General features: G+C 37.7%; 2 protein-coding genes across 5 annotated transcripts in view; both read left to right on the forward strand.

Moving 5' to 3' along the window:
* LOC146472300 (obscurin-like) overlaps positions 1-777 on the forward strand; it is a 164,766-nt gene extending 163,989 nt beyond the window's left edge. For all 4 annotated transcript variants that reach the window (XM_085119693.1, XM_085119692.1, XM_085119694.1 and 1 more), the window contains one exon: positions 99-777. In XM_085119693.1, the coding sequence (XP_084975819.1) occupies positions 99-185 (87 nt within the window). In that variant the 3' untranslated portion in view covers positions 186-777. The remainder of the gene's footprint in view (positions 1-98) is intronic.
* A 3,283-nt stretch (positions 778-4,060) lies between these two features.
* LOC146472301 (beta-1,4-galactosyltransferase 4-like) lies at positions 4,061-26,842 on the forward strand. Its single transcript, XM_085119673.1, has 8 exons — positions 4,061-4,178; positions 9,879-10,383; positions 14,230-14,363; positions 16,971-17,087; positions 18,536-18,723; positions 19,740-19,862; positions 23,138-23,239; positions 23,697-26,842. The coding sequence occupies exons 2-8, from the start codon at positions 10,065-10,067 to the stop codon at positions 23,896-23,898; spliced, it is 1,185 nt and encodes a 394-aa protein (XP_084975799.1). The 5' UTR covers positions 4,061-4,178; positions 9,879-10,064; the 3' UTR covers positions 23,899-26,842.
* Positions 26,843-27,386: the final 544 nt, after the last annotated feature.

Raw genomic sequence — 27,386 nt, forward strand, 5'->3', positions numbered from 1 at the left:
AACTTGAACCTTCTAACTTTAAGATCTAGGTCTGCTCGTAAACAAAACGATCCTATCGATTGCCTAGCAACTCACTCTCCTGTCTTTGTTACTTTTAGGACAAAGAAGATGTTGTTACGGCCTCGTGTGTCCTAAGGACGTTCAGCGAGGACCCCTATGACTCCCCGGACTCAGACGAGGAGTAACTCTGTGTACCTGCGGAAAATGAGCCAGAAAGGCGCACCCTCGTGCGCCCGTCTACTGATACTTGACTTTTGTAACTTACGATAACCTAGGTAGTTTTAATAATCATTTTGATAGAAAGAGAATTTGTAATCGTTTTATTATTGAATATAAAACATACTCTCGCTATTTTTATAAGAAATTTTCCGCCGCAAAGAGTATTTATTTCTATAGGAAGTGAATTTTTGTGGTAATCTTTTCCAAAGTCATACCAACTGGGCATCCAGTGATCAGTTTCAAGCGGCATGTATCGTTTTGTATGTTACGACGAGTAGATATTTTTCTAAGTATTACTTTTGTTATCTTTCCAGTTTTGATTATTAGTAGTAGTGAAAATGAAATTTATTTCCACAAACCGTGGCAGTAACAGCTTGAAATATTGCCAAATACATTTTCGAACGCGCAAGCGCGTTATTAGAAATTAATGGCGGCATTCCGCGTAGTCCTACATCGTAATGTCATGATTCAAGAACGATCTTTTTTTAAATATTTAATTGTAGCCGTGCACTGTTTGAGCTAATGAATCTAATAAAATTATATATTTTTATAATTCTACTTGCTATTCTGATGATTTTCTTTCTTGCTTGCGTACCGTTAAGTTTGTCAGCCATTTCCTGAGTTGCTTTGAACCTCATTATGAAGGCGAGGCTAGGTGAAAAGTTTTCATAGATATGCAAACAAAACTAATCTTTAACTTAGCCTCGCTGTCATAATGAGGCTCATAGCAAGTCGGAAATTAAATGGCCTATTGATTTTTCAGTTTTCTCCTCTCACGGCCCCTACTCTTCTCCCACCCGCTAAATAGTTACAATTTACAATATGCCTCCCCTTTTCAGGGGAAGGTTTGCAGTTATTCGTCTCTCATCCCCCCCAGTTCTCGCGTGCCTTGGAGAACAGAGGGTCGGAGCAAATTTACAAAAGTTCATTCTCTGGTTCGTCTAGCGCTGACGTGTATGTGTGTGTGCGACCAAAAATAAAATTGTGTGATTCCCAGTGAGCTTTCAGCAACTCTGAACTCGGGAAATGCATGAGTTCGAGCTGTGCTGAAGTGAAGGTCCTAAAAAATTGTACTAAATGGCCGTAAGGCCCCGTTTATATGGAGAAAAGTGGTAGAAGGGTCACTCGCCTACCCGAGCTACCATGGGCGAGCCATCTTTTCCTATATTTCCTTACAAAACTTGGCGAACCGTTTACATGAGAAACAAAAACTTGGCTCGGCTGGAAGGGTGACCCGCCTAGCCGGGTCACCCTTTTTCAATGGTAGGGACCCTCTTAGCCGGGCCAACTTTTCTCCATATAAACTGACTTTGGCTCCCCTAGCCGGATCAACTCCGTCAAGGCGAGACAATCAGAGCATGCGCGAGCGCTGTTGGCTCGGGCAAAGGGGTCAACGTTTTCCTCATATAAACGCTCGCTGAAGTTGACTCGGCTGAGAGGGTGACCCTCTTTCCTGGGACAACCTTTCTCCATATAAACGGGGCCTAAGGCTTTCTAAGACTATGTTCACACGGGACCAGTTCCAAATGGATCCCCGCAAAAATTGCGTTATATAGTCCTTTTTCTTCACACAGGACCTGCTATTCGTACCGGCTTTGGCGGCTATGTGTTCCCAATACAGTACGATTTTTGGACTTGCAAAATAGCAGGTCCAATTTTGCAACCGTGGGAGTCGCAAATACCACCAGGGGGAGCTTTTGAGTACTCCACTGCATGTACGGCGCCTTGGAGTATGGCTTTTGACAGGAGTCCATGCTTTTGAGCCATTTTGATCTGAAATAGGGTATAGATTTTAACCATTCTGATCTGAAAGTCTGAAAGCGGGTACGGATTTTACAGAAACGGGTACGGATTCTAGAAACAAGGTCTGAAAATGGGTATAAATTTTACAGGCCAAATTTAAAAAAGGGTCTTAAATAGGGTGAGACAAGCCTCTTAAGCAAAATTCTGAACTGTTGTCTCCTCATTGTGTTCCCAGATCAGTTTGTCCTCGTTTAAGGACATGTGCATACTTAACAATTATTCCACGAGCGCGCCTTGGATATGAGATGATACGTTATCTATCATCTCATCCAACAAGCGTGAGTGGAATAATTGTTTTATTAAAAACAATCAAGAAACATTGCTAGATTTTGTTGATTTCGCTTTGCAAGAACAATTAGAAGACAATTTAATGGTCTCTATTTCTCGGGCATGGTATAATGGCTCATATACCGTGGCCGCTAAGCCAATCAAATCGCTCGAAATGCATTATACCATGGCAGTTTTTAATAATAATACAGATTCATCTGTCCGGATCCTTAAGCTGAAAATTTAATTTGCTGAAAGTTTCAGGAAACGGAATTTTATTCCCTGAATTTTATACTCGCTGTTGTTGCTTTTACAAAAATGCTAGCTGACCTTTCTTCGCACTTTTAACGACGTCGACGTATTTGCTCTTTGGTAAACGAAAGGAATTCGTTTTCCAGCGTTACGAAATTTTGAGCTGCAATTTTGCCGAACAAAATTGCAGCCTTTTCACGACTTTTTTTTTACGAATTTGTAAGGCGATTAAGGCGCTCGAAACAGATACCCATCGAAATATACTATTAGGTGCCCCTGACTAACCAATTCCTTCAACAAATTTATTGCATTTGCTATTTGTGACTTGTATTTCGATCCGGCCACAGGCTACCCAGCTCAAGCTGTGAGCGATGACCATCTTGCGTAATAGTGGTGACGGCAAAATATAAGAGTTTATATGGGAATATTTACGATCGGGCTTAGGAGGTAGAAATACTAGAAAGTTCACAATGACATTATTTGCTTCTACGGTGTATTGCTTATTGTGTTTACTTCTTTTGCTGATTTGAGGCCATTTTACCAAGTTATCGCTTCCTGTGTTTTAAACTGGTTTAAAATATTCCCATACAAACTGTTATAATCAGTTTGCCGTGACCGCCGTGATACTGACGCAAGATAATCATCGCCCACAGCTTGAGCTTGGTCATATATGCTGCCGATCCGTTATTACATGCATGTACTATTTAGCACCCGAATCCGTTAGCAAAGTTTCTAAGGAACTAGAATAAGAATGTATAATCAAACACCAGGATCCGAACTTTATAATCGGCAAAAACCAAAATCTGGGACAAAAAAATGGATGAATCCGCAATCCGCTGCACTGCCTGTAAGATCCGTAAATCCACTAAAATTTTACTCTGAATATTTGTGAAATGCGCTGATCTGTATAGCTATAATAAAATGACGTCAGATGTATAAACTCGCGCGCTTTCTCGACGGAAAAAGCCAATTTCGCTCGTACTTTTCCCAGTTTTCTATGGTTTAAACTCTTAAAATAGACCATAAATTGACGATGCACAATCTGCGAGCCAGCGAGGCATGCGAGGCATGCGAGTCAGACGTGCGAGGCACTCAGGTTAGCCTAAAAAACACTCGGGTTAGCCTAAAAAACACTCGGGTTAGCCTAAAAAGCACTCCGGTTAGCCTAAATAGCACTCAGGTTAGCTTAAATAGCTCCCCGGTTAGCTTAACGGTTAGCAGGTTGTTCATGCCTCGCATGCCTCGCACGTTTTGTTCATGCCTCGCACGCCTCGCACGTCTGCCTCGCATGCCTCGCTGGCTGCATGTTGTATACACTCGTTAAGTCATAAAATTGTTAAACTTGGCAGTGAAACCATTAACCATTCGCCTGCGCTCCGACCCTTGGTTCCGCTTGAGTCTTGCAGACTATCAAAAGCCAGTGACGTCAACAACAACAATTTATTCAGGTATTTCCATATCTATACATGGCATTACCTAAGTTAGTTATTGTATAAATAGCCAATCATCCGGTGTCAATCATTAATCAAAATGGTGGCTTGACTCGTGAAGCACGGCAGCAAGAAGCCTTCATTTGTTTTACGGTGGTTTGGGAGCAATTTTAGTTGGCCAACACCTTAAGTTTTAAATTAAAAGAGGTAAGTTCTTCAATGTATCTACTGATACTTCACTCTAGTTCGTATTGAGTGGAATCCGACCTCCCCCAATGGTCAGCGATGCGAATTTAGGATCATCACCAGGACGCGAGTAAGCTTATTTGACATACATGTATTTAGAGATAGAAGCTTAGAGATTTTGGAAAGGTTTCCTCACAGCCCCGTACATTGATTACCCGTAGATTTTCCGTTAAAACTCTATTGCAGTATATTCAATTGCTTTCAAATATGAGCTTTGTTAATAAGCTTAATCATTTTCTTGTCATGTCTGGAGGGAACAGAAAATATTTGATACCTAAGCTTAAGCTTAGATAAGACAGAACTCAGAAAACGGTAAACCTTTATATACATTGAATGTAGAACATTTAGAGTCAACTGCTGTTTTCCAAAGGAACGCTTTACCATCTATTAGACAAATATTGTGCAGCGGTGTAATAAGCTTACTTTATTGTTGTAAGTAACAAAATTATATGCATGCAGATGATGTGATTTATTCACGTATACGTAAGGCTTGTGGCAAGGGCACTTGAAAACAGCATTAGTCAAGAAGAAGTCTAGATGGATGACAGTGCTGAATCAGATTGTTAGTAATATATTGTATTTGATTTTTGCAATATTCGCGACCCTTGAGACTGGAAAATAGTTCAAACAGGGCGTTACAAATCGATCAAAATCGATCATCGAAAATGTAATTGATTAATCGATATTATTCGATATTAATCGATATTATTCGATATTAATCGATCGATTAGTTAAAATAATCGATAAATTTCGATAATCACACGATTTGGGATCGGAGTATCGATTTTGATCGATTACTGGAGTAAAATCAAAATAATAACTCTACATGCTACCATGACCTCTTCTTGATAACCTTTCGTTACTGTATCATTTGATGGCATATATCAGCAAATATATGAACGAAAATCCAAAGATCGTCAACAAAGTGCAGTACAAAAACCTCGATGAAACCTTAGCACATCGATCACACCGTTGCAGAGCAGGCTTTGTAACTTTTACGCCAATAAACCAGACTAAACAAAGTGGCTGTGTAAAGTCTACCTACCTACCATTATCTTTCTGCTAACTTATTTTACTTATTTGCATCTTGATTTTTTCTCCGACTACTACAATCTTAAAACTCCTTTTCTGGGGGCTTTGCGGCTGTCAAATGCAAGCTGGTAGACGCGAGTAGGAACGACGTGCTCTTTCGATACAAATTAATAGAAATCGATAAAAATTGATAGAAATCGAACTCTAATTACAAAATCGATCAAAATCGATAATCACACCTGGTCCAGTTTTTGTTATCGATATTTATCGATTTTCGATAAATAACAAGATGCCCCTCTAATGGCATTACACGGAATGCTTAATGTAGCCCCAATTATTCCCCATTGTATGTTTCGCAGATATTTAAAAACTATCCTCCCTTGGCGATTGAAATAAAAAATTGTCTGAACGGTTTTATTCAGATATATTGCATGATACTAATCGTTGTGTTACTAGGAATCATACCAGAAATAACTATGCAATAACGTCATGACCCCGCTGAACTGGTCTGGCCTCCTCTAGCTCTAATCCTTTGCGTTGATTATTCGATCTGTTTTTTAAAGCGGAGTTTCTTTGCTGTGAACTCTCCCAATTTCCACCGTTTCAACTGTCGAGTACTACCTAGAAGTTATTATTTCGATTTACAGCTTGAAAAAGGTTTGTTTTGTCCCTGAAAACGGCAGATCAGAGTCTTAAATTCAGACATGTGGCCGCCATTGAACAAAAACAACTTTTCGAAATGATGAGTTGCTTTGACGTCACACAGGTAGAGATAAGTGGGTCCCCTCCCTCGTAAAATACGCGCCGATACTAGATTTTGATTGGGCCGTTTTTGTTCAAGACAATCAGAACAATAAATCCCTTCTGGGAGAGGGCAGAATTTAATCTAGGTTTAATGAATAAATCAAATGATGATTTGACGTCACACAGGAAGGGATAAGTGGGTCCCCTCTTTCGTGATATGTGCCTAAATAATAGATTTTGATTGGGCCGCTTCTGTTGAAGACAATCAGAACAATACATCCCCACTAGGGGAGGACATATTTTAATGCATAAATTAATGTGCACATTTGTGTCTACAATGAAGAAAAAAACAAGATGCCTGCTACACTGGCATTACGCGTGATGCTGGGGCTGATTCATTTATTCCAACTGTATGGTTCGCCGATTGATAAAACTATCCTTGCTACAATGGAATAGTTTGAGTCACGACGTTCGCGTTACGTTGTTTACCTTGTGTTACGCAACTCAGACTATCAGCGGAAATTTGTGAAATGCCATTGCGATAACGTAAGCTTCTCAATGACCTCTTTTCAGTCTCGCGTCGTGGTCTAAGACTGTCAAACAAAGCACGATTCCTTCGCCATGAACTCACCAATTTCCACCGCTTTAAATGTCGGATGCTTCTTAGAAGTTATTCTTTCGATTTACCGCCTCAAAATGGTGAAATTTCCGTTTGAAAACGGCACACTTGAGTCCAGAACATGTTTACAACATGGCGCTACAATTTAATCGGTTCTTAATAAATATATCAAATGATGCGTTGACGTCACACAGGTAGGGGTGAGTGGGTCCCCTCCCTCGTGATATAAGCGACAAGAATGGATTTTGCTTGGCCTGCTGTTGTTGAAGACAATCAGAACAATACATCCAGAGTAGGAGAGGGGAGAGTTTAATGAATAAATTAATGTACCGATTTGTGACTACGAGGAAGAAAAAAAAAAAAAAAAAATCGACCCGTTTTTAGACACGGTATGCCCCCTCAGGGCATCCCGCGTAACAAGATGCCTGCTATACTGGCATTACGCGTGATGCTGGGGCTGATTCATTTATTCCAACTGTATGCTTCGCCGATTGATAAAACTATCCTTGCTAATGAAATAGTTTGAGTCACGATGATCGTGTTACGTTGTTTCCCTTGTGTTACGCGACTCAGACTATCACTGGAAATTTGTGACATTCCAATATGATAACATAAGCTTCTCAATGACCTCTTTTCAGTCTCGCGTCGTGGTCTAAGACTGTCAAACAAGGCACGACTCCTTCGCCATGAACTCACCAATCTCCACCATTACAAATGTCGGGTGCTTCTTAGAAGTTATTCTTTCGATTCACCGCTTCAAAATGGTGAAATTTCTGTTTGAAAACGGCACACTTGAGTCCAGAACATGTTAACAATATGGCGCTACAATTTAATCCGTCTTTAATAAATATATCAAATGATGCGTTGACGTCACACAGGTAGGGGTGAGTGGGTCCCCTCCCTCGCGATATAAGCCACAAGAATGGATTTTGATTGGCCTGCTGTTGCTGAAGACAATCAGAACAATACCTCCCGAGTAGGAGAGGGGAGAGTTTAATGAATAAATTAATGTACACATTTGTGGCTACGACGAAAAAGATACCCGACCGAAACCTAGACAAGTCATGCCCTGCGGGCATTCCGTGTAATTAGTTAATTAGTATCGACAAAAATCGATTTATATCCATTATTATCGATTATCGAGAATATTGATTTGTAACGCCATGTTCAAAATAGTTAAAACCTGGGGATGACAAAACCATGTAATGACATATAAGTAATGATGGTATTTGAAATATATGTTTCTAACTGCTGTTATTGAGCGTGGATTGAAGAAGATTGAAGTTGAGTAAAGTCAAGAAAAAAAACCAGAGAACATTAGTTGTAGGTTGTTTCCTAGTGGCGGAAAAGGTATTGAGAGGACATTAGTTCATTGTTGAGCTTCAATTATCGGTGCTGGTACCAAATTAATTAGAAATGTTTTTTTTAAAATGTACCTTTCCAGAAAGATTACATTGCTTTTATTTTTCACCATTTACTCAAGTAAGTAAGTAAGTAAGTAAGTAAGTAAGTAAGTAATTTATTTAATGTCAAATACACAGGGGGTGGTCTCCCCGTCCCCCGAGCCACAGGCTCATGATAAAAGTGTTTGACAATATAAAAAAAAGATAATAACTACTAATTAAATTAAAAGATAACATCTATCTATAAAGATAAATAAATAGAAAATAAATCAGGTCAAAGGCAATTGCTGCATTGACAGCCGTTAAAATTTAACTTAGTTAAAAGTCTCCGAAAGGATGATGCATTAGGTGCGTTTTTTACAGCAGATGGCAACTGGTTCCAGATGTGTGACATCATGTACGCATATGAGCCATGAAGGAATCTACTATTGTATGAAGTTTGTACAACATTTAGACCATTGCTTCTAAGATTATATGGTGTAACTCGGGGTTTGAATAAACTGGCTACATAGCCTGGACCATTCTCCTTGAAACATTTAAAAAATATCATCAAAGATTGTTCACAACAACGTGAAATACTATGAAATCGTCACATGTAGTTGAATGAGCAAAGGTTACACGGACCTCTCTATGTTCTGATAATTAACATCACCAAGATGGTGTCTCCTTGAACACAAGTTTGGGACCCAGTTCTCTGCACTGTTAAATTCAAATGGACCCAGTCCTCTGTACGGTAAAAATCAAATGTCCGCAGCATAGGGCAAAATTTGTGGTCAAATTCCCCAGAGAGGGGACAAAGGAAGTGTTCAAATGCCACAACTGTGCCCGTACCTCCCCCCTATCTGTCTAAACATCAACACCTGCATTATCTGGGAGAACAAATCTCCCCATCTCATTTACACCTCCAGTCACACAAGTGACTTTTGATCGTTCCCTGCATGCATGCAGTCTTAACTTAGATGTAAAGGGACAGTATCATGCCATTATTAGTAACATGTCAATTGAAAATCAAAAAGGCGCTATTCAGTTCATCACAGCCAAGATATAATGACCAAAATTCCATTAAAAGACTATCATAATGCAAAGAAACTATCCATGGATATTTTCGCCGGCAGATGACCAAAATAAAAGTGGGCTCAAATTTGAAAACAATGGGCTGACGTTTTCAATTTTCACTGTCGTAACGCACTAAAAATCGGTTTTACTATATTTTGGTTCAACCTTTTGTCTCAGTAGAATCAATATAAATATTTCTTTTAATTAGCGATTTAGAAATTAATTAACATAGTGTTCAAAGTTTAAATTTTGTGAATTTATGCTCAAAATCGTGATCTCCCATGATAGTGCCCCTTTAAGCCCAACCTTTTCCAAACTAAATATTTCACAAAATTTTGGTTTTGCAAGTTCATCTTGTGTTGTTTTATGTATATTTGCGCATCTTTCTCCCAATCTGTTAAAGATGTTATTCAGAAATAAAGGTTGATTTTTGTGGGAAAGTGGGATTTTTGGGAGGGGAAGGGGGTGGGGTCTCCTTGGCCTAATTATAATAAGCTAATCCTGGATAAGTATTAACTTTGATTCATTTAGTTCATTTACCAATAAATTATTAAAAGATTTTTTCCAGAGATTTTGACTTAGACATTTATTTACCAATTATAAGCTTAAAATTAGCTTTATATAAAGCAAGTTTAACAATTGAGCTGAAAATCTTAGTTAACTTTCATCATGGATTAGCATTAACTGGCTTTCAAACAGCCATAGAGGTAGGCATCTCTACATTTGGGCTTAAAAAATGCTGCTAATCTTGGCAGAGGGAATTAAAAACTATTTTCTTAATTTCTTTTTATTTTTCTCTACCCACAGGGTATTGATTTGTGTTGAAATGTTTAAACACCTGAAGAAAGACTTCTTTACATGGATAACTCAGGAGTCTCGGTAGCATTGTGATTGGTCACACTAAAGAAGCCCTTTACTGTTGTTGGCGATAGCTAGACTTGCTGGCATTTCAGGGACCCAAGCAGGAGTTTTCTTGAAAGTCAATAGAAGTTAATGGCAACATCTAAGGCGCTGAAAACACTCCTGTTCTTTACTGCCATCCTGGCTATTTTATCTTTAATTGCAATGTTTGTTTATACTGGTAAAGTATCGCAAAAATGGAAAGAGAGCCTTTCTGAAGTGTTACATGCACAAAATTTGTCCTGGATAGATACATCGGAGTTGGATTTGTCTGACGATGGTGCCTTTAATGACACGCTAGCGGAAACATTTGGACATATTCACCAACTGCAACAGGGATTAAGTACATTAAATAATCCAAGGCCTGCAAGGAAATATGGAAAGTTGTGCCCTGAAAAAGGTTCATCTCAAGGTAAGCACAAGTTAACAGATGTACATGTAGGTAGTGTTACAAAGGTTTGCACACATAAGGAAACAGGTCCTCCAGACTTATTGCAGGATCTATTCCTATGTACTTGATGTCCCATTGTGTGAAGTGTGGTTTTCCACTTGCTGAGGAATGAAAGAACCAGAAAATGTTTTTCTCACACACGGTTGGGAGTGTGGGTTTGAGTCTTCAGGTCACATGGTGTTTCAGGGTTCAGTTGTTTTTGTTGCCTTCCGCCATTGCCTGACCTGCCCCACCCACCCGCCCTACATGGTTTTCGGGTTTTTGGAGGTTTCAACTAGTGCCTTAGTTAAGTTATTCTCGTATCTATGTTCAATTTCATATCGGCCGTTTATTCACTCTTTTTTGTGCTGTGATGCTTTTGATTTGTGGTGTTGATGTAATAAAGGTCAGGTTTTGTCGGCTTGGCATGGCTCCCAGTTGTGTGTGAGAACTACCTGTTTTTGTCCAAACATCTAGTCGCAGGGACCAAATTTTGGTCCTTGTGTCTTGTGCCACGGGTTCAAACTGGTTTGAATAATTGAAAGGACAAGCTCCCAAGACTTTGTGCTTTTCCTTTATTTGAACTGTTTGTGGGACAAGTCCCTGTAACCAGAGCCCCCTCATTTAAACACATCTATGGACTTGTGGGGGCTTGGCGCCTCCTGCACCTAGGTGTGATGACCTTTAAGGCCTTGATGCCAGGGGGGAAGGGGGACAGGGGGGAGTTACTCCGCATTTTTGTTGGGGGTCTGCAGCACGGTTCTCCAAACCCTGATCCTATTTCTGACCAAGATATGTAATTTTCCAGTCCCTTTTTCGACATACCCTGTACCTTCTAAAATTTGTACCCATTTACCTTGTGGTTTCTAGTATTCATACCCATTTCTTTAAGTCCATGCCCATTTTCAGACTTTCAGACCAAAATGGTTAAAATGTATATCTTATTTCAAAACGACGCAAAAACCTGATACCGTTTAGCACTGCACAGACCTATATAGCTTATTACTTTTATTATTATTATTATTATTCTCGGTTTTCAGGTGACGTCACCAAATTCTAGAATTCAAAACTGGGAGGCCCACAAAATTTTTACCTTTATTCAAGGAAAGATTTCCTAAAAATATGTCTGTTCACAATTTCTTAGCTCGATGTCGTGCTTCCTTTTGAAAATAGAGCAGTTTCAATTTCTGAGTTTCCACTGGCGTGACACAAGGAGGACGGCCGTGACAGAGCTTTTCCGTATCTTAAAAATGACTCTTCGGGTGATTTTCAGCATTCTAAACAATTCAAGTTTGAGGAGAAATATTAATCTAAACATTCGAAAATTCACAAGGGCAAACAAACCTCTTTTCTGGCAAAAGTGAACTCCAGATGTTTTTTCGTATTTCCGGCTGCCATGTTTGTGCCCCTCAGAGGGACACAAACATGGCGTCTCCATACTAAGCTCTATAAATTTATGTGGAACATTTTGTCAAATAACTCGAGTACAGAATGTCGCACAGACCTGACACTTGGACAGATGCCTTATTAATTTATCCTCTATACTATGTCAATTTCTTGACTTCATTCATGGAATGGTTTGGATTTTTTTTTTCAATGGCGTGAGAGTGAAAACCGAGAATTATTATTATTATTATTATTATTATTATTATTATTATTATTATTAAAAACTGGATCATTGTATAATGCAGGGATTAATGATTGGCTTAGCAGCCATGGTATATGAGCCTTTATATCATGCCAGAGAAATAGAGACAATAAAATTGTGTTGTGGTTGTTCTTGCAAAGCAGAACGAGCAAGATCTAGCAATATATTTGTTGATATTTATTGTTCGTTCTATATATTTATTGACATTCCACTCGTGCTTGTTGGATGTGAGACGATTACAGCCAACTTGGTGCTATGCACCTCATTGGTTATCTGTCATCTCATATCCAGCACACGCTTGCGGAATAATGTTGTTATTGTTAAATATATAGGGGAGTACTGGGGGGGGGGGGGGTGCCTGAACACAACACTGTACTCAATAGTCTTGCCTAGTCCTCCCCTAAAATTGTTGCATTGTAGTTTTCTTTGTGATGCATCTGTGCTCTAGAGGGAGCCTAGGTTTATAACAGAGGACAACTCAATTTTAAAAACTAAAGAATGGATGGGAATCTGACCTGAAAGATGGTGCCATCTTTTCTGCTACTGTTCATACATGCACAGTGTTTTGCACATCTCAGCTGGGAGGCATAAGAACCTTGAGTTTCTTATGGGCAGTGCTTCTAACTCACACATATTTTTATTCAGTTTAAGACTACTGCAAAGAAGTACATGTAGTTCTTCTGTTGAAATCCAAAAAGAAAATTAGGTGTAACCACACATTTTCAGGAATAGCTAAGCTTCAACGTGGAGAAAATGTCACACATTGTTGCATATTTTAAAGCTTTTTATAGATTGTTGTTATTATCTCTGGAAAATGCATGGTAATCCCCTTTCTTTCCGAATTCCAGTATCTACCTTTTTCACATGCTCATAAACTGCACAAAAAAATACCTACTGTAGTATTTAGTTCATGAGCAGGATTGCTCATGAACTAATACAAGGTATTCCAGTTGTTAATGTTTGATGTGTCCTGACGCAAATCAATATCATCCTGTGTCCCACAATCTGATTTGTTCCAGCAATGGGTGAGATTTTTATCTCCTTACTACAGTCATGGTAATTAGCCAAGGATGCTAATTAAATGGGTTCAAATAAATTTTGGAACTAGAAACTTCAAAATGATTTACTGTAATTCACATGTTAATAAGTATTTGTTGTAATATGATGGGCAAAATATAATTAATATGAATTTTCCAGTTCCACGTCTTCTTGCTCACATGTAAGAATAGAATACAGAAAAATATAGACAGGTTAGTTAGCAGTCTAGGTCAGTCCGTATCGGAAAATTCTGTGCCCTCAGTCTGGCACAAGGCCTTTTGATTGCATACCAAACCACAGGCACAGTTTTTCCTACAGTGTATATGGACCTCTCAGCTGTAAATAGCCTACATGTAAAGGTACATGTTTATCTTTCTTGCTATTCTAAGTAATGTGAAAACTGTCCTACTAGCTGAGAATGGCATATTTTTCAGTGAGTGACTAAGGAGAAAGTTAATCCAAGTGCTCCTATCAGGAGTTGAACATAAGACCTTCCGATTACTAGTTCGGGTGCTCTTTGACTATCACTTAGTTACAGGAGAGTCGTGGGAGCAAAGGCAATTAAACAAGGTTCATGGGACAAACATCCTGCATACTGCTAGTGCCTGTGTCACTCACAGGAATAATACATTGATCATTCTCATTCATTCTCCTGGCTTAAAATATACCAATATCACATGTATTCCGTTGTCCTACCAGTTCTTCTGGAAGCCTATGTTAAGGGCGGTGCCTACTAATACCAAACCTTTTTACGTGGTTTATGACTATGTGGGAAAAGCAGATCTTAGCAAGGGCTATTGAAATCCAAAAAGAAAATTGATGGTAACCATGCATTTTTTAGAGATAATTAAGCAATAAAAAATATTATTCTAAAAAGCAGTAAAATACAAAGCAGTGTATGACATTTCTTTCCAAATTGAAGCTTATTATCTCTGAAAAATGCATGGTTACTCCCAATTTTCTTTTTGGATACCAAAAGCACTTGCTATAGTGTTGCTTTCTCTGCATAGTTTTAAACCATGCAAAAATATCCCTGCACCAGCCACAGGAAATCCAAATATCTGGATGTGCAAAATGAATGCGCACTAACAAAACTATAAGCACCGTCCTTAAGCTATTGTTTGATTTCCTTTCAATGGCAGTTGGTCCTTTACATGTGGAGTACAAGTCAGTTCCCAAAATGGCAGATATAGAAAAAGAAATGTCTAGTGATTTTAATGGCTGGGTCAGTAAAGGAGGAAGCTGGATACCAACTGATTGCCAAGCAAGGGTTAAGGTGAGATGATTAACAGGGCACTGTCATGGCAATTTTGCTATGTTTTCGTCAAAATGGCTCAAATATTTGACAAAGAACCTTTTTCTAACATGAAATTGCTGTTAGAGCACCGGGAAGGAAATATCAAGAGATTTATCTGGGGAAGAACAAACTATAAGCAGTTTTTGGCGACTTCTCTACCATACACAGGAGGAACTTGAAAAAATTGGCCAACAACAACATTTATTAACCCACACTTTAACTAGTTACAGAGGATCATTATATTCATCACAGGTTATAATTAAAGAGAATAATAAGAAAAGTAATTTAGGTAATTGGAGCTTAGAGGCTAAAGGAACCATAAGGTTTTTTCTAGTAACTACAGTTAATTTTGATAGAAAAGGAGCAGCGAAGAAGAAAGAAACCAGACCCAGTTAATACTGCTTATAATAATATAATTTAAAACTGTTTTTATGCAATTCCTAAGAGCCAATCTTTTGAAGTTGCAATCCATTTCTATCCTAGCCATCCCCAGCCAAAGATAATTAATACTAGTTTCAGTCTTTATCATTAGGGTTATTGTTAACAAAACTGAACCATTATTTTGACGATTCCATCGATTCAAATATGATTTTTGGTTATTCAAAGTAAACCAAAAAATTAGTGACACTGCCCCTTTAAGAGATGTCTACATGTAAACCAGTAGGACCTGCCTACTGGTGAGAGTTTGTCGTAACTAAAGGCACTTTCCAATTAACCAGAATTTTTGGTTTGACCAGTTGAAATGCAAATGTGCACTTCCGGAAAAAGATCCATACCCACCTCACGGAAGGTCATTGGAAATTCCTAGGGAGAGGGGGGTCTTAAAAGTCCAAATTTTAGAAGCAAAGTATGAAGCAAATCTGAAATTTCCTAGGGGGAGCGGGGGTGCAAAACAAAAGACCTTCCATGGGGGGAGTATGGATATTTTCTGGAACTGCACAATGGTATGTTCTGATCAAATGGAAATTTTCCAGAACAAACAGATAACCTTTGGAGGTACTCCTGCCACTTTTTCTGTTTCAACCAGCCAGAACAGAAATTACCGTTCCATGTGCACAAAATTTCCATTATTTTCCATTTTGTTGTCGTCTTGCACCATCATTGTATCATCTTACACATTCATTTAATCTACCAATGATATTCCAAGTTTACAATGAATGGAAAAAAAGCCCTTCCATTTAAAGTCCCCCTGAATTCCCTCAGTTCTCATGGCATTGTGTAATGGTGTAAATACAGTAAACAGACTGGTACTGGTATTCTTAAATCTGCTGCAAGTTCAACTCCAATCAGGAACTGTGCCAGGTTGAAAATATACTGGCTTTGGAATGAACATGGAGGTTTATTAATTGGCATCATTCTTGAATGCAGTATGCAGACCACTTGCTTTGTCATAAATTAACAAATACATGACTGTATGATGTCCGTTTTTCATGCATCTCACTGTCCTCTTATTGACGACAAATTGCATCATAACATTGTCACTGCCGTTGTTGCAGATCTGGCAATTAGTGGAAGTCAGATATACATGTAATTATAATGTTTAGAGCAGGATCAATAAAGTGCTGATATTTACACAGCACTCACTGGAGGAACTGGAGCAACTGACCAATCAAAACGTTTTTGTTAACATGTTCCACTGTGGTGTGAACGTTAAAACAAAGGATTGTGCAGGGTCGCGGCCCTTCCAACATAAATTGCAGCACCATTGTTTTCATGGCAAGGTTTGCTAACCAGTCCCTCAATTAACTGTAATGATTATGCACAAGACTGGCACATGTTAAGGACGGTGCCTACTATTGTTACTGCGCATACATTCTGCGCATCTCGAGATACTCGGGTTTCCTATTGGTGGTGCCTGCTAATACAGGAATATTTTTGCTTCATATTGCTTCATAATTTGGGGCTTTTTAAAGATATTGTTGCTTCATAATCTCTGAAAAATGCGTGGCTACCCCCAATTTTCGTTTTGGATTCCAATAGGCCTTCCTAAGATCTGCTTTTCCCGCGTAGTCATAGACCGCACAAAAATACTTCGTTATTAGTAGGCACCCTCCTTAACAGGATTAAATACAAACATAAGTGCATTTAAGCATTAATTAGCACAAGTTACAAATACATTCCTGTCATTGTGCACATCATTACATCATATGTAAGTTGATTAAGTAATACAAGATCAAGGAAGTTAATATACAAGCAGCTGCATAATGTCCACTATTTGGACCCAATGTTCTGCTTTGAGAGTAATGGAGTTAACTCCACTATGTCTACATTTAGCATACCTCAGTGACCGACTATCGCGTAACGCGCAATCTTATTGGCTACACAGGTGCCGTCTATCGATCGATAGACGGCAGTTTGTCAGAGCGCGCGCGATTTAGCATGCATCATTGCTCAAATGTATCAAAATTTATGAAATAAAATTTTTTTTTTGCTTCATAGATCGATCACTGAGGTATGCTAAAACAATTAGACAGCTTGCTCTCGGTTTCTATCGCCTTTGATAGTTGAGCAGATAGAAACCTCGAGCTTGCCGTCTAATTGTTAAGTAGTTCGATCCGGATAAAAATGTTTGTATTCTCTCACCAGATGGCCCTGATAATTCCATTTCGTAATCGGCACGAGCACCTGTCCATCTTTGTGAGTCACATGCACCCATTTCTAAAGAAACAGAATTTGCAGTATAGGATCATAGTAGTAGAACAGGTATGTTTTTGCGTGGCTGGCGCATGGACACCAACAACCTCATATGACACATAATAAATACAATACAAATTAAGGCCTACTTACAATACTTACAATGGTTACTATACTAACAATATACATGCTATATTTACAACTAATAATATGTGTACTTACAATGCTCACAATACAATATAATTGCAATTTGTTACAATACTAATAGTATTTACAATGCTTGCAGTACTAAAATTGTGCAAAACACACCAACTCAGTGACACTAATCAGATCATGTGCATCTGTAATCAATGTTGGTCAATTCTCAGCAACCAGCCAACTGGCCAATTACAGTTAACCAACTTGTAATTAATATTTTATACTTATTATTTCACTGCATGGTGAAAGGCTTAGCAGGTCTGATGTTGGTCAGGCAGTCAATTCTTTAATTAATCAATCAATCTGTCAGGCCTTTAATCAAATATATAATGAATGACTTACTCACTCACTCAATCCACCAATGCTTCAATCAGTTAATCAATTTCAACCATAACTTACATTGTAGCTGGTAAATTCGTGTAATCAAATTCAGTTACGCGTGCGGGCTTCATATTTCCATTGTGCACACTTACAATGTCAGCAAACAAATGCCTCGAGCGAGACAAAATTTAAACTATACCACGTTTAAAATGACTGTTATAAAACAATTATCAGTTGACTTCATGTGTCAGCTGTGCATTCATTGAGATGTGAAGCAAGTGGGAAGTTTGGAGAACACTCAAGAAGCTAGAGTTGCTCTCAGCTACACCTCAAGCAACTCTTACGCATCTTTCGTGTTCTCCAAACTTCCTGCATGCTTCATATAATAATAATAATAATAATAATAATAATAATAATAATAATAATAATAATAATAAAGAAGTTTAATTCCATCATCATCGCAGTTAATCTGAATTACAATGTGGTTACAATTGTACAACTATAAGAATTACATACTGTTAATCAATCAATGAGGGACTGGGTTACAATAAGTTTCATATCAAAATTACAAATAAATTCATACTTATGCAAGTTAAAAATTGGGTATAAAGTCTAATAATCTAAAGATCGTTGAAAGCTAAAATAGTGCTTGGGAAAAAACTATGGCGCAATCTTTCTGTCCTGACGCATGAACCAGTAATTGTTAATTAATATTTCATAGTTGGATTGATCATGCCATGAGTGAAACCCTGAATCAGTCAGTCTGAGTCAGCTAGTCAGTTGGCCGGCCAGCCAGCCAGTCATGCATTCATTTCTGAAGTCAGTCAGTCAGTCAGCCAGCCAGTCATGGATTCAGTCAGTCAGTCAGCCAGCCAGTCATGGATTCAGCCAGCCAGTTGGTCAGGAAAACTCCAGCACTGTACATGCTTTAGAACTGTAAACTTACATTTAACTACCTGTAGTCTATGACTAATTTTGCACTGACTTTCTACCAACAGGCAGGAGATAATCCATTTAACCGTGCTATTCTGTTCAACATTGGCTATGAACAAGCACTGAATTTTGACAATTATGACTGCTTTGTATTTCATGATGTGGACTTGTTACCAGAAGACGATCGTAATGAATACAGCTGCCCCACATCACCGCGACATATGTCGGTTGCTGTGGATACACATGGTTATAGGTAAGTGCACAATTTCTTCTTCACTCCACCTTTATTAGGCAAACATGATCCTTTTCTTTAACAGTATTTAAACCACTGCCAAAAACAAAAACAACAAAACACATTACATTAAGAAAGATCCAAAAGAAGAACAAAATGTTGAGTTTTTTTTATTCACCATTAACAAATTTCTTGAAAATTTATTTTTAACCCAACATATTCGCTAGACAAGTATTATTCTGACTGAATGTTATTGGAAACTCAAGTCATGAGGATAGCCTGATAATTTCATATGCATATACCCTAACCGTTCAGGATTGTTCAGGTGTCTCCCAAATACAGAACAAATCTTCCTGTCTCCCATGTAGCCGCTCACTAAATCTCCCAGAGAAAAGAGATCATAAATTTTTTTTTTCTCTATCTGCCATTATAAGCTAAAATTTTAACCCCAATTTTCCCAAATGCATGCCAGGGATGTCAGTCTTTCAAATTAATTTAATTTGTATTAGTGCATCTTTCATCCAACCTGTCACAGACATGTACAGAGACTTAAAGGACATGGGTTACTTTTGCAGGAAAGTGAAGGGTTGACTTTTTAGTCAGGGAAGGGCGGGGGAGGTGGTGGATTGATTCAGGCCATTTTTTGGTAGAGGGACTGGGTCAATCTTGGGGCTTTGGCACAAAAGAAACAGATTTCAGATTTTTAGTAGATTGCATTTCCACAGAGTTATGATTGCAGTACAAATGTTATAAACAATGATTGGTGTACACTCAGAAAGATTTACTGTATATTCCTGTATATGGGTACTTTACTTTTTCATCATCATCAGCCAACTGACACTGCAGTCGATCACAAGCTTTCTCCACGCCTTCCGGTCTTGTACCATGCTTTGAATCTCTTCTGGCGTTTGTATGCCTGGCTGATTATGCTGGCAATGTACTGATGAAACATCAGCTTTAGGTGACGTAAATTTTGTAATGACTGCACTCACACGTACTACTTACTTATTTATAATCATTTGTTGTTTTCTCTGCAGGTTAATGTACAACACCATTTTTGGAGGGGTAGGAGCCTTTTCAAGGGAACACTTTGAACTTGTCAATGGATTTTCAAATGAATTTTGGGGATGGGGTGGAGAAGATGACGACTTGTACACAAGGTATAGTGTTACTGATTTAACCCTTTAAGCCCTACTGGTGATCAGCATCAAATTTTTCCTTGTAATATGAATGCCTATTGAACCACTGAGGCCATGAGAAATAAGGACATGACCATGATCACTCAACATCAATTTTCTTGATATTTTAATATTTTCTCCCCAGTACCTTTATAAGAAAAGTATGGGGTCAAAATAGGGGTTAAAGGGTTAAATCAACATTTACTTCGCCTTACCGTGAATTTCTTCACTATCCTGAATCATCCTCTCCCATCATCCTCACTCCCACCCTTACCCTCTTTTATCCTATACCATAGAGAATACAGCCAATCAGAAAGCTAGAAACCCGTTGCATATTCTGCTGTATGTAACAGGTAGTATTCCAGGAAAAAATTCTGGCGTTCCTCACAGCCAACAATTTTTCCTGAATACTTCTTACCTTTTGTTGAAAGACTTTTACCTATTTATATTTTTAATTTTTTTTTTCAAAAAATACTATGTTGCCAATCCATGTTGAATATTTTTTCACTGATTGTACTATATTTGCTGTTAAAGCATTAAAGAGTGACATTTTGTGTTAGTATATACCGCACAAGTGAATAGTACTTTTCGCTCGCGCTGATTGGCTAGCTCTGAGGTGATTAGCCAAGTACTATTCACCTCCAAGCAACCGAAGAGAAACAAGATGGCTTCCCGTTTCGCCGCGGTCACTAAAGAGGAATTTATTTAGATAAACGAGGCAGCTGTTACAAAAAATACAAAATTGGCAACAAATTTAGTTTGACGGTATTAAATGGTCAGTTATTTAATCTTTCCAACCTCATATTCTAAGGCGAAAAATGAAACTACAATGCCTTGCTTACGAAAACTGCCGAGCACCATAATTACAATGTAGACAATAAAACATCTCATGTCTTGGAGCATGGTTTCAAAATCGAGACGGAGTTCACACAACAATTAAAGAAATGACACTTTAGCAACTAAACAAGTGTCTCAAAAAGTTTTAATTGTTCACAAGAAAGCAATCTTGACGGAACTTTCTACAACAAGAAATCACTTACCGCGCGGCGCGCAGGATTTTAAAATTTCCCACCATTTGTCGGTATACTGTCAAAAATAAAGGAATTTTGGCCCGCAGTTATTCAGCTTGTGTGGTATATACTAAAATAATATTCACCTCAGTGTCGGTGAAAGTGGTGGATATTTAAATATCCACCACTATTCACCTCCACTTCGGTGAATAATTGTTGATTAATTCAATGGGTGGCATGGGATAAAAAAGTTAAATGCAATTTAATGTGACTTGATTTTCTTTGTATACACACTTGCCTAGAGGCTTGTGTGTATACTATACATGCCAACTCTCACGCATTATGCGTGAGTCTCACGCTTGCGGACTAAAGACATCGATCTCACTCATCAAGGACAATTTCTCACGCCTGACTCACAAATCTGGACAAGTTATTCTAAAAAAATTTTATTTCATTTCAGATGTGTTATGTATTACTTCTATGCTCTTTATAACAATCGCAAAAGCTTTCAAATGTCTACAATCCGTTTGAATCGTAAGTGTTCAAAGGTTGTCGGAATATCTTCGGACATTTTTGGCAACGTTCAAAAGTCTTCGGAAAATCGTCAGAAATCTTCGAAAGTGGCTCAGACGTTTTTGGAAATCCCGGTCATGAGGAGACAAAAATCTCACGCGTTTGACTCAGAATAAGTTGGCAGGTATAGTATACTAAGAAAAATCAAGTCACTCGTGGGGTATTTCACAGTATACTACTCGGAAGCATTGCATAACTAGTATATCCCTTTCAGCCGCAATATGATATATCAACATTTGTATTCTCCTCACTGTCCTCCATGTATTTCTTATGCTACAAGTTGGGAGATTTTGTCTAAAAATCACGGCATTTCATCTTTGGCGATTGTTTCCTTTATTCTCCTGACTTAAATGTTGAATCAAGCAGTGACATTGTAAGGAGAAATTTGATGTTGGTCACCAGTGGGGTTTAAAGGGATATATAGTGTAATCACAAACAAGAGTCTAACAAAGCTTACTTTAGGCTTGGAGGGGGGTGTGCTCCTCAGAATTTTTGGTACGGGGGGCAGGTGCGGATCCAGGAAAAAATGTGACTGTTTTCTGATGATGCGTCTGAGCGCCGATGTTATAAAAGCATGAGGCTCTAGGGGGATCCGTGGGTATGTTCCCCCGGGAAATTTTTAAATATTAATTCCTGAAAAGTGCCATTTCCTGGGTTTTCAAGAAACTCTGACAAGCATTTTCCTTACTTCAATCTGGAAATTTTCTTTTATTCTAAAATATCTATTTGTTGTAAGAACTCTGACCGTTTTCCGTAAAACAGTGTAAACTGGTCTGGATCCGGGCCTTGGGGGTGTGCGGTACAGTTCTCCAAACCCTATTAACAACACTTTAGGTACTAACTTACAAAAATTAGATGCTTAAAATGAGAGATGTAAACTGTTTATTTTCAGACAAATGCTTGTCCAAAATTAAAAGCGTCCGAAATTTTTGAGGCTTAACGTACGTGTATACTCTAAGTCTTGTCCACAATCTGTTTAAAGCCACAGTATCAATTACATAATTCGCCATACATTTCTTGTGGTAACAGTTGGAAGAATTTGTTTGAACATCAAGACACTTTTCCCTTTACCCTTGGTGATCACTTCCTTTATTCTCATCACCTCTTTGCCTGATGTGGTAGGGATATTGTAGTAAGAAATTAAATACTGGTCACAACTGGGACTAAATTAAAGGGTAATAATTAATAATTTTAATTTATGCCTGCTGGCTATGGATGAAAAATTAGGCCTGAAAGTTTTCAGATGTTGGACAATGATTTCACATACATACATAATTACCTTAAATTTCATCTTGAATTTTAGAGTAGTTACAAAATTAGTCGATATCTCCAAGAAATAAATAACGTTAACACAAACAAATTAATGCCAAAAAAGATAAAAATAAAAATAAGACCTCTAAAACTGGTAACTATAATTTTACAAATTTGTTTCACTGGGCAATAGTATCCAGGCCTTATACACATCTCTTGAAATCAGAAAAAAAATACTCTCTCTTAATTCTTCAGGAAGAGCATTCCATTGCTTAATTGGCAGAAAAATATGACAAGGAGCATGGTCTGTGGGTACTTTTCAACGCTAAGGGACAACAAATGGCTACCATGCAAATTATAGTTTGTACAGCGAGTAGTATCTCATTTTTCTCATTTTGTAACAGTCTGAATATTTTCTCACAGAATATCCACCATGAGACTTAAATTGACACGGCCATCCATGTTGTTAGGGAGGTACAAAATGGTAAAACAATTTCATTCATCTGGCAAGAAGAACACCGACAGGTAACATTTTCATTTAATTTGTGTTCTGATGTCTTGTGCTCTGTAACATTTGGCACACTTGGCACAAAATCTGGCATCATAGTTGCGTGCAAGAGGTAAAAATGTATGGGCACGTTTGAAGCATTTAATTGGCCAAAAACCTTCGCTTTGGCAAATAATTTGCCAGGGCCAGTGGTTGCGCAAATCATAAGATTTATAAGATCATTATAAGTGGAGGTTTTCTCCAGTTGTTCCCGTCTGTATTCCAAAGGATACTGTATTTCCCTGCACTCTTATATCATCAGTATCATCGGTAAATCACCTTCAGCCGAGGGATCCAATACATGTATGTAGTATGTCACTGAAGACAATCTTTCAGGATGCAGGGAAGGACTGCAGAAAGCTCCCCACACTTGTCTTAAGATGTTTTTTGTGCAAATGGGTCCTTGTTAAGTCTGTTTATTCTGTAACCTTGCAGGTATGGCTTACTGGACACATCTGAACAACGGATGGTGTATGATGGACTCAATACTCTTAATTATACTATAAAGAACTTGACTGAACATCGCCTTTACACTCTGGTGACAGTTTATGTAAACAAGGCTGTGATAAATGGGGAACATTTTAATGTCTTTTACACCCTGTCTGTGATTTTGTTTCATCTCTTAGCTTCATTATGATGTATGTCGCTTTACAATACTTTGCCATCTATTTTGAGGCCAAACCTCACAGTCCTTCAGTCCACTAGACTGTCCACTCCAGTTCCCTTCAACTATTGGATGACTAGAAGTGGTCCTCATCACCCTATGATGGACAAACAACACAACTTATCATGAGATTTTTGTATCTGTGGTTGCAAAGTTTGATACCTCATGGAAGCATAGTAACCAACTCTTGTTCGAAATTTTTGTTGTGATTTTGGCGTGAAAATCTGGAAGGTGGTACATGATGAATATTTAACGCTGCCTGCTAAATGTCAGTTTAAGTTGACAGAACATTACCATATACCTCAACAACAGTGGAAGAATTATAGCAAAATAGAAGCACCAAGAGGTTATCAGGGAATGGTATTGTACTCATTATTGTTAATTGCCTCATTCACACAGCTAGTAGTCCATTTACATGTACGAAGGTGTTGCCTGGCTGACTGCATTGCTGGCACAGAACAGTCACAGCCAAGTCCTGAGTGTTTATTTGAGCCCCAAAATTAATCCAAAAATGCCTCTGAACACTAACATCAAACCCAAAAAAGGGTCTTTGCACACCACACCCTGTCTTAATCACACCAGAGTACATACGCCCTAATTAACCCCAATCCCAGGGAAAGTCTAATCATTTTAAGATCTATGTCAGTACAGTCTGCACATCATTTTCCAGTTTCCATTATCAGTCAGTTAACATAAGTGTATATGCTTGTAGGGGGCACAAATTAGATTCAATTCCATTAAATTTTTTTTCATACTTATTGGAAATACAATTTATTTTTTATGGTAAGCAAATAAACATGCAGAGCATTAAATATATTTATTTAATAAGTGGTTTTACCTTCTAAGGAAGAAGTGTGTAGTGGCCAAAGGAGCAAGGCTTTCATGTTTCCCACTACCTCTGCATGTGCAGTTACAAAACTGATGGGGGGAAGTAGAATTTATAAAACTGATTGTAGAGATCTGCTAATTAAATTAGGCTTGGGAGAGGAAAATTATTGAGAATATAAATAAATTGCAAAATTATTATCATACAAAGTGTAATAATTAAATGTGCAAAAGTCAATTCAAAGTGCTTTAGATAATTTATAAGATTTATTATGAAAAAAATTGTTATAATATATTAGTGCTATTAATTTAGGAAAAAACCATGTGATGCATTGCATCTAGAAATATGATCCATATACATCTTGATGCTATTTTCTCTAGTTTAAACTTGTAGTAATTAATTAGCCATTTCCAAGTTGTTTTATCATTAGTATTATAATTTAGGATCTAGAAATAGATCCATGTACATCTTGATGCTATTTTCTTTAGTTTAAACTTGTAATAATTAGCCTTTTCCAAGTTGTTTTGAGCCTCATTATGAAAGCAGGGCTAAGTGAACAGCTTTTCATATGAAAATAATATTATTAATGCATTGTTTTATCAACAGAGTTGATAAAACCAAGAATCTGTTTCCATTCACTGCTGATGCAGCACTACCTATTCTTTTGAAACTAACTCCTTGAAAATTAGTTTTGTTTGCACATGAATGAAAACTAATTTTCATAATAAAAACTATGCACTAAGCCATACTTTCATAATGAGGGTCAAAGCAACTCAGAGATGGCCTATTGTAAATATTCACTGATTTTTGGCATTTCACAAATCTCAGATTCTTTCCATGTTACAATCTGTTCAAAACACAATGGATCAGTTATTAAAAGACAGTTTAAGCCGTTTTCAATTTTGTCAACAGTCATTTCTAAACATTGTCTGCTGCTGACGGTAACAGCTAAGAAGGCTTGCATCCCAGACTAGAAAACTATAATTTATCTTCTTAAAGTAAACCACTTACAGTGTACAGTGTATAAACAGATTTGGAGGCCCATTGATTGGCTTAAGCAGCAGCCTAATTAAGTTAGACTCTCTTTAAATAACTGGCCCAATGAGCTCAAATTGTTACATGTACTAGGTAGAAAAGTTATTAATTACATTAACACCCATGTTGAAAGAGCTCCACAGGTTGACAGTTCGTTAATCACATAATCCATAAATTTTTTATATTATTGGTGCAGTACTGAACAACATCAACTAGAAATTACTATACAATAGAATGTTCACCGCAGCGCATGTACGCCAAGGTCATCATCTCAGTACCTTTTGATTACACCAACAGGTAAATTAAAAACATACAGGGACCATGCTAACTATGCTAGAACACTCTCCCATTAGATTAAATGAGACTGAGCTGCTCTTTCAAACTTACCTCCTCTTAAAGGGGAAGTATCATGAAAAGTTGATGTCATTTCAAAACCAAAAAATGTTTGTCTTACAACAGAAACAAAAAATAATTGTCTAGTTTTGTTATGAATTATCGTCCCAGTGCAATAAAACTGTCGATTAGTGCCCCTGGCCAGGGGCAGAGTAGGTCGAAATGGATTGAAACTTGAAAAATGTTAGGCTAATGTTTTTCAAGTTTTCGCATTTTTGTTTTCAAAATGCGTTAGAACAGAGTACAAGTTTTTCCTGTTAAGAATTGAGTAGACTTCTCTCCTCTCGTTGTTCTAGAATTATTTTGTAGCAAAATGAAGGTCTTATTTCCCAATTTTTAACAAAAGAGGTCAAAAACCCCATGATACCTCCCCTTTAAGAGGGCTTTTATCATGAATGTAAATGTTTTAATACTTTAATACATTTTAAATAGTTTTTTAAACTTGTATGTTTTTCTAGATAATTTACTTTTTTGTGAAGCACCGTGGGTAGCTATAATTTATATTAGTGATATGGCACTGTATAAATATTTTATTATTATTAAATTATAGATAATACATAAATATATATTTTAATAATAAATAAATATAATACATGTAAATATATAACAAATTATAAATAGATATAAAGGCAACACTTCTGATAAAAAATACTGATTGAGTGATGCATGGCTTCATTTGTGTCAAGCACTTAAGAATTTGACTGGGGAACCTGGATTTTAAGAGGACTGGAGGGAGTGTTTTTATCACTCACCCCAACTCCCTTTCTTCTTGTTCCATAATTTTTGTCTCCCTTCCCAACCCCAACAATAGGTAGCTTTAGCAACAAGGACGATGATGGCAGTCAAAACGTCACTATAAAAATGAGTTCACGCTTTTTCTAATATCGTCGCAATTATTCCAACTCACTCTAACTGTCAAATGTAGATGAGATTTCCTGCAGTTGGATTTTTTCACGTCCTAGTCGTGCAGTGATGGTAAAGAAATGTACCAAAAAGTGAAATGCAGATGCAGAGTTGTTGTTTTGATTATTAAACCTATTGCTTTTTTGACGTTCTCGTTGCTGTCGCCGTCGTTGTTGCTAAAGCTCCCTAATGTCTAGGGTAGTCCTCTTGTAAGAGTGTAAATCAGAAAGACATAAATCGCTACTTAAAACTTATGCCATGAGGGACAACCAATCAGATTGAATGTTTCCTTTACCACAAGCAG

This window comes from Pavona decussata, unplaced genomic scaffold (genome assembly GCF_977016875.1).
Source record: "Pavona decussata unplaced genomic scaffold, jaPavDecu1.1 SCAFFOLD_100, whole genome shotgun sequence".
NCBI lineage: Eukaryota > Metazoa > Cnidaria > Anthozoa > Scleractinia > Agariciidae > Pavona > Pavona decussata.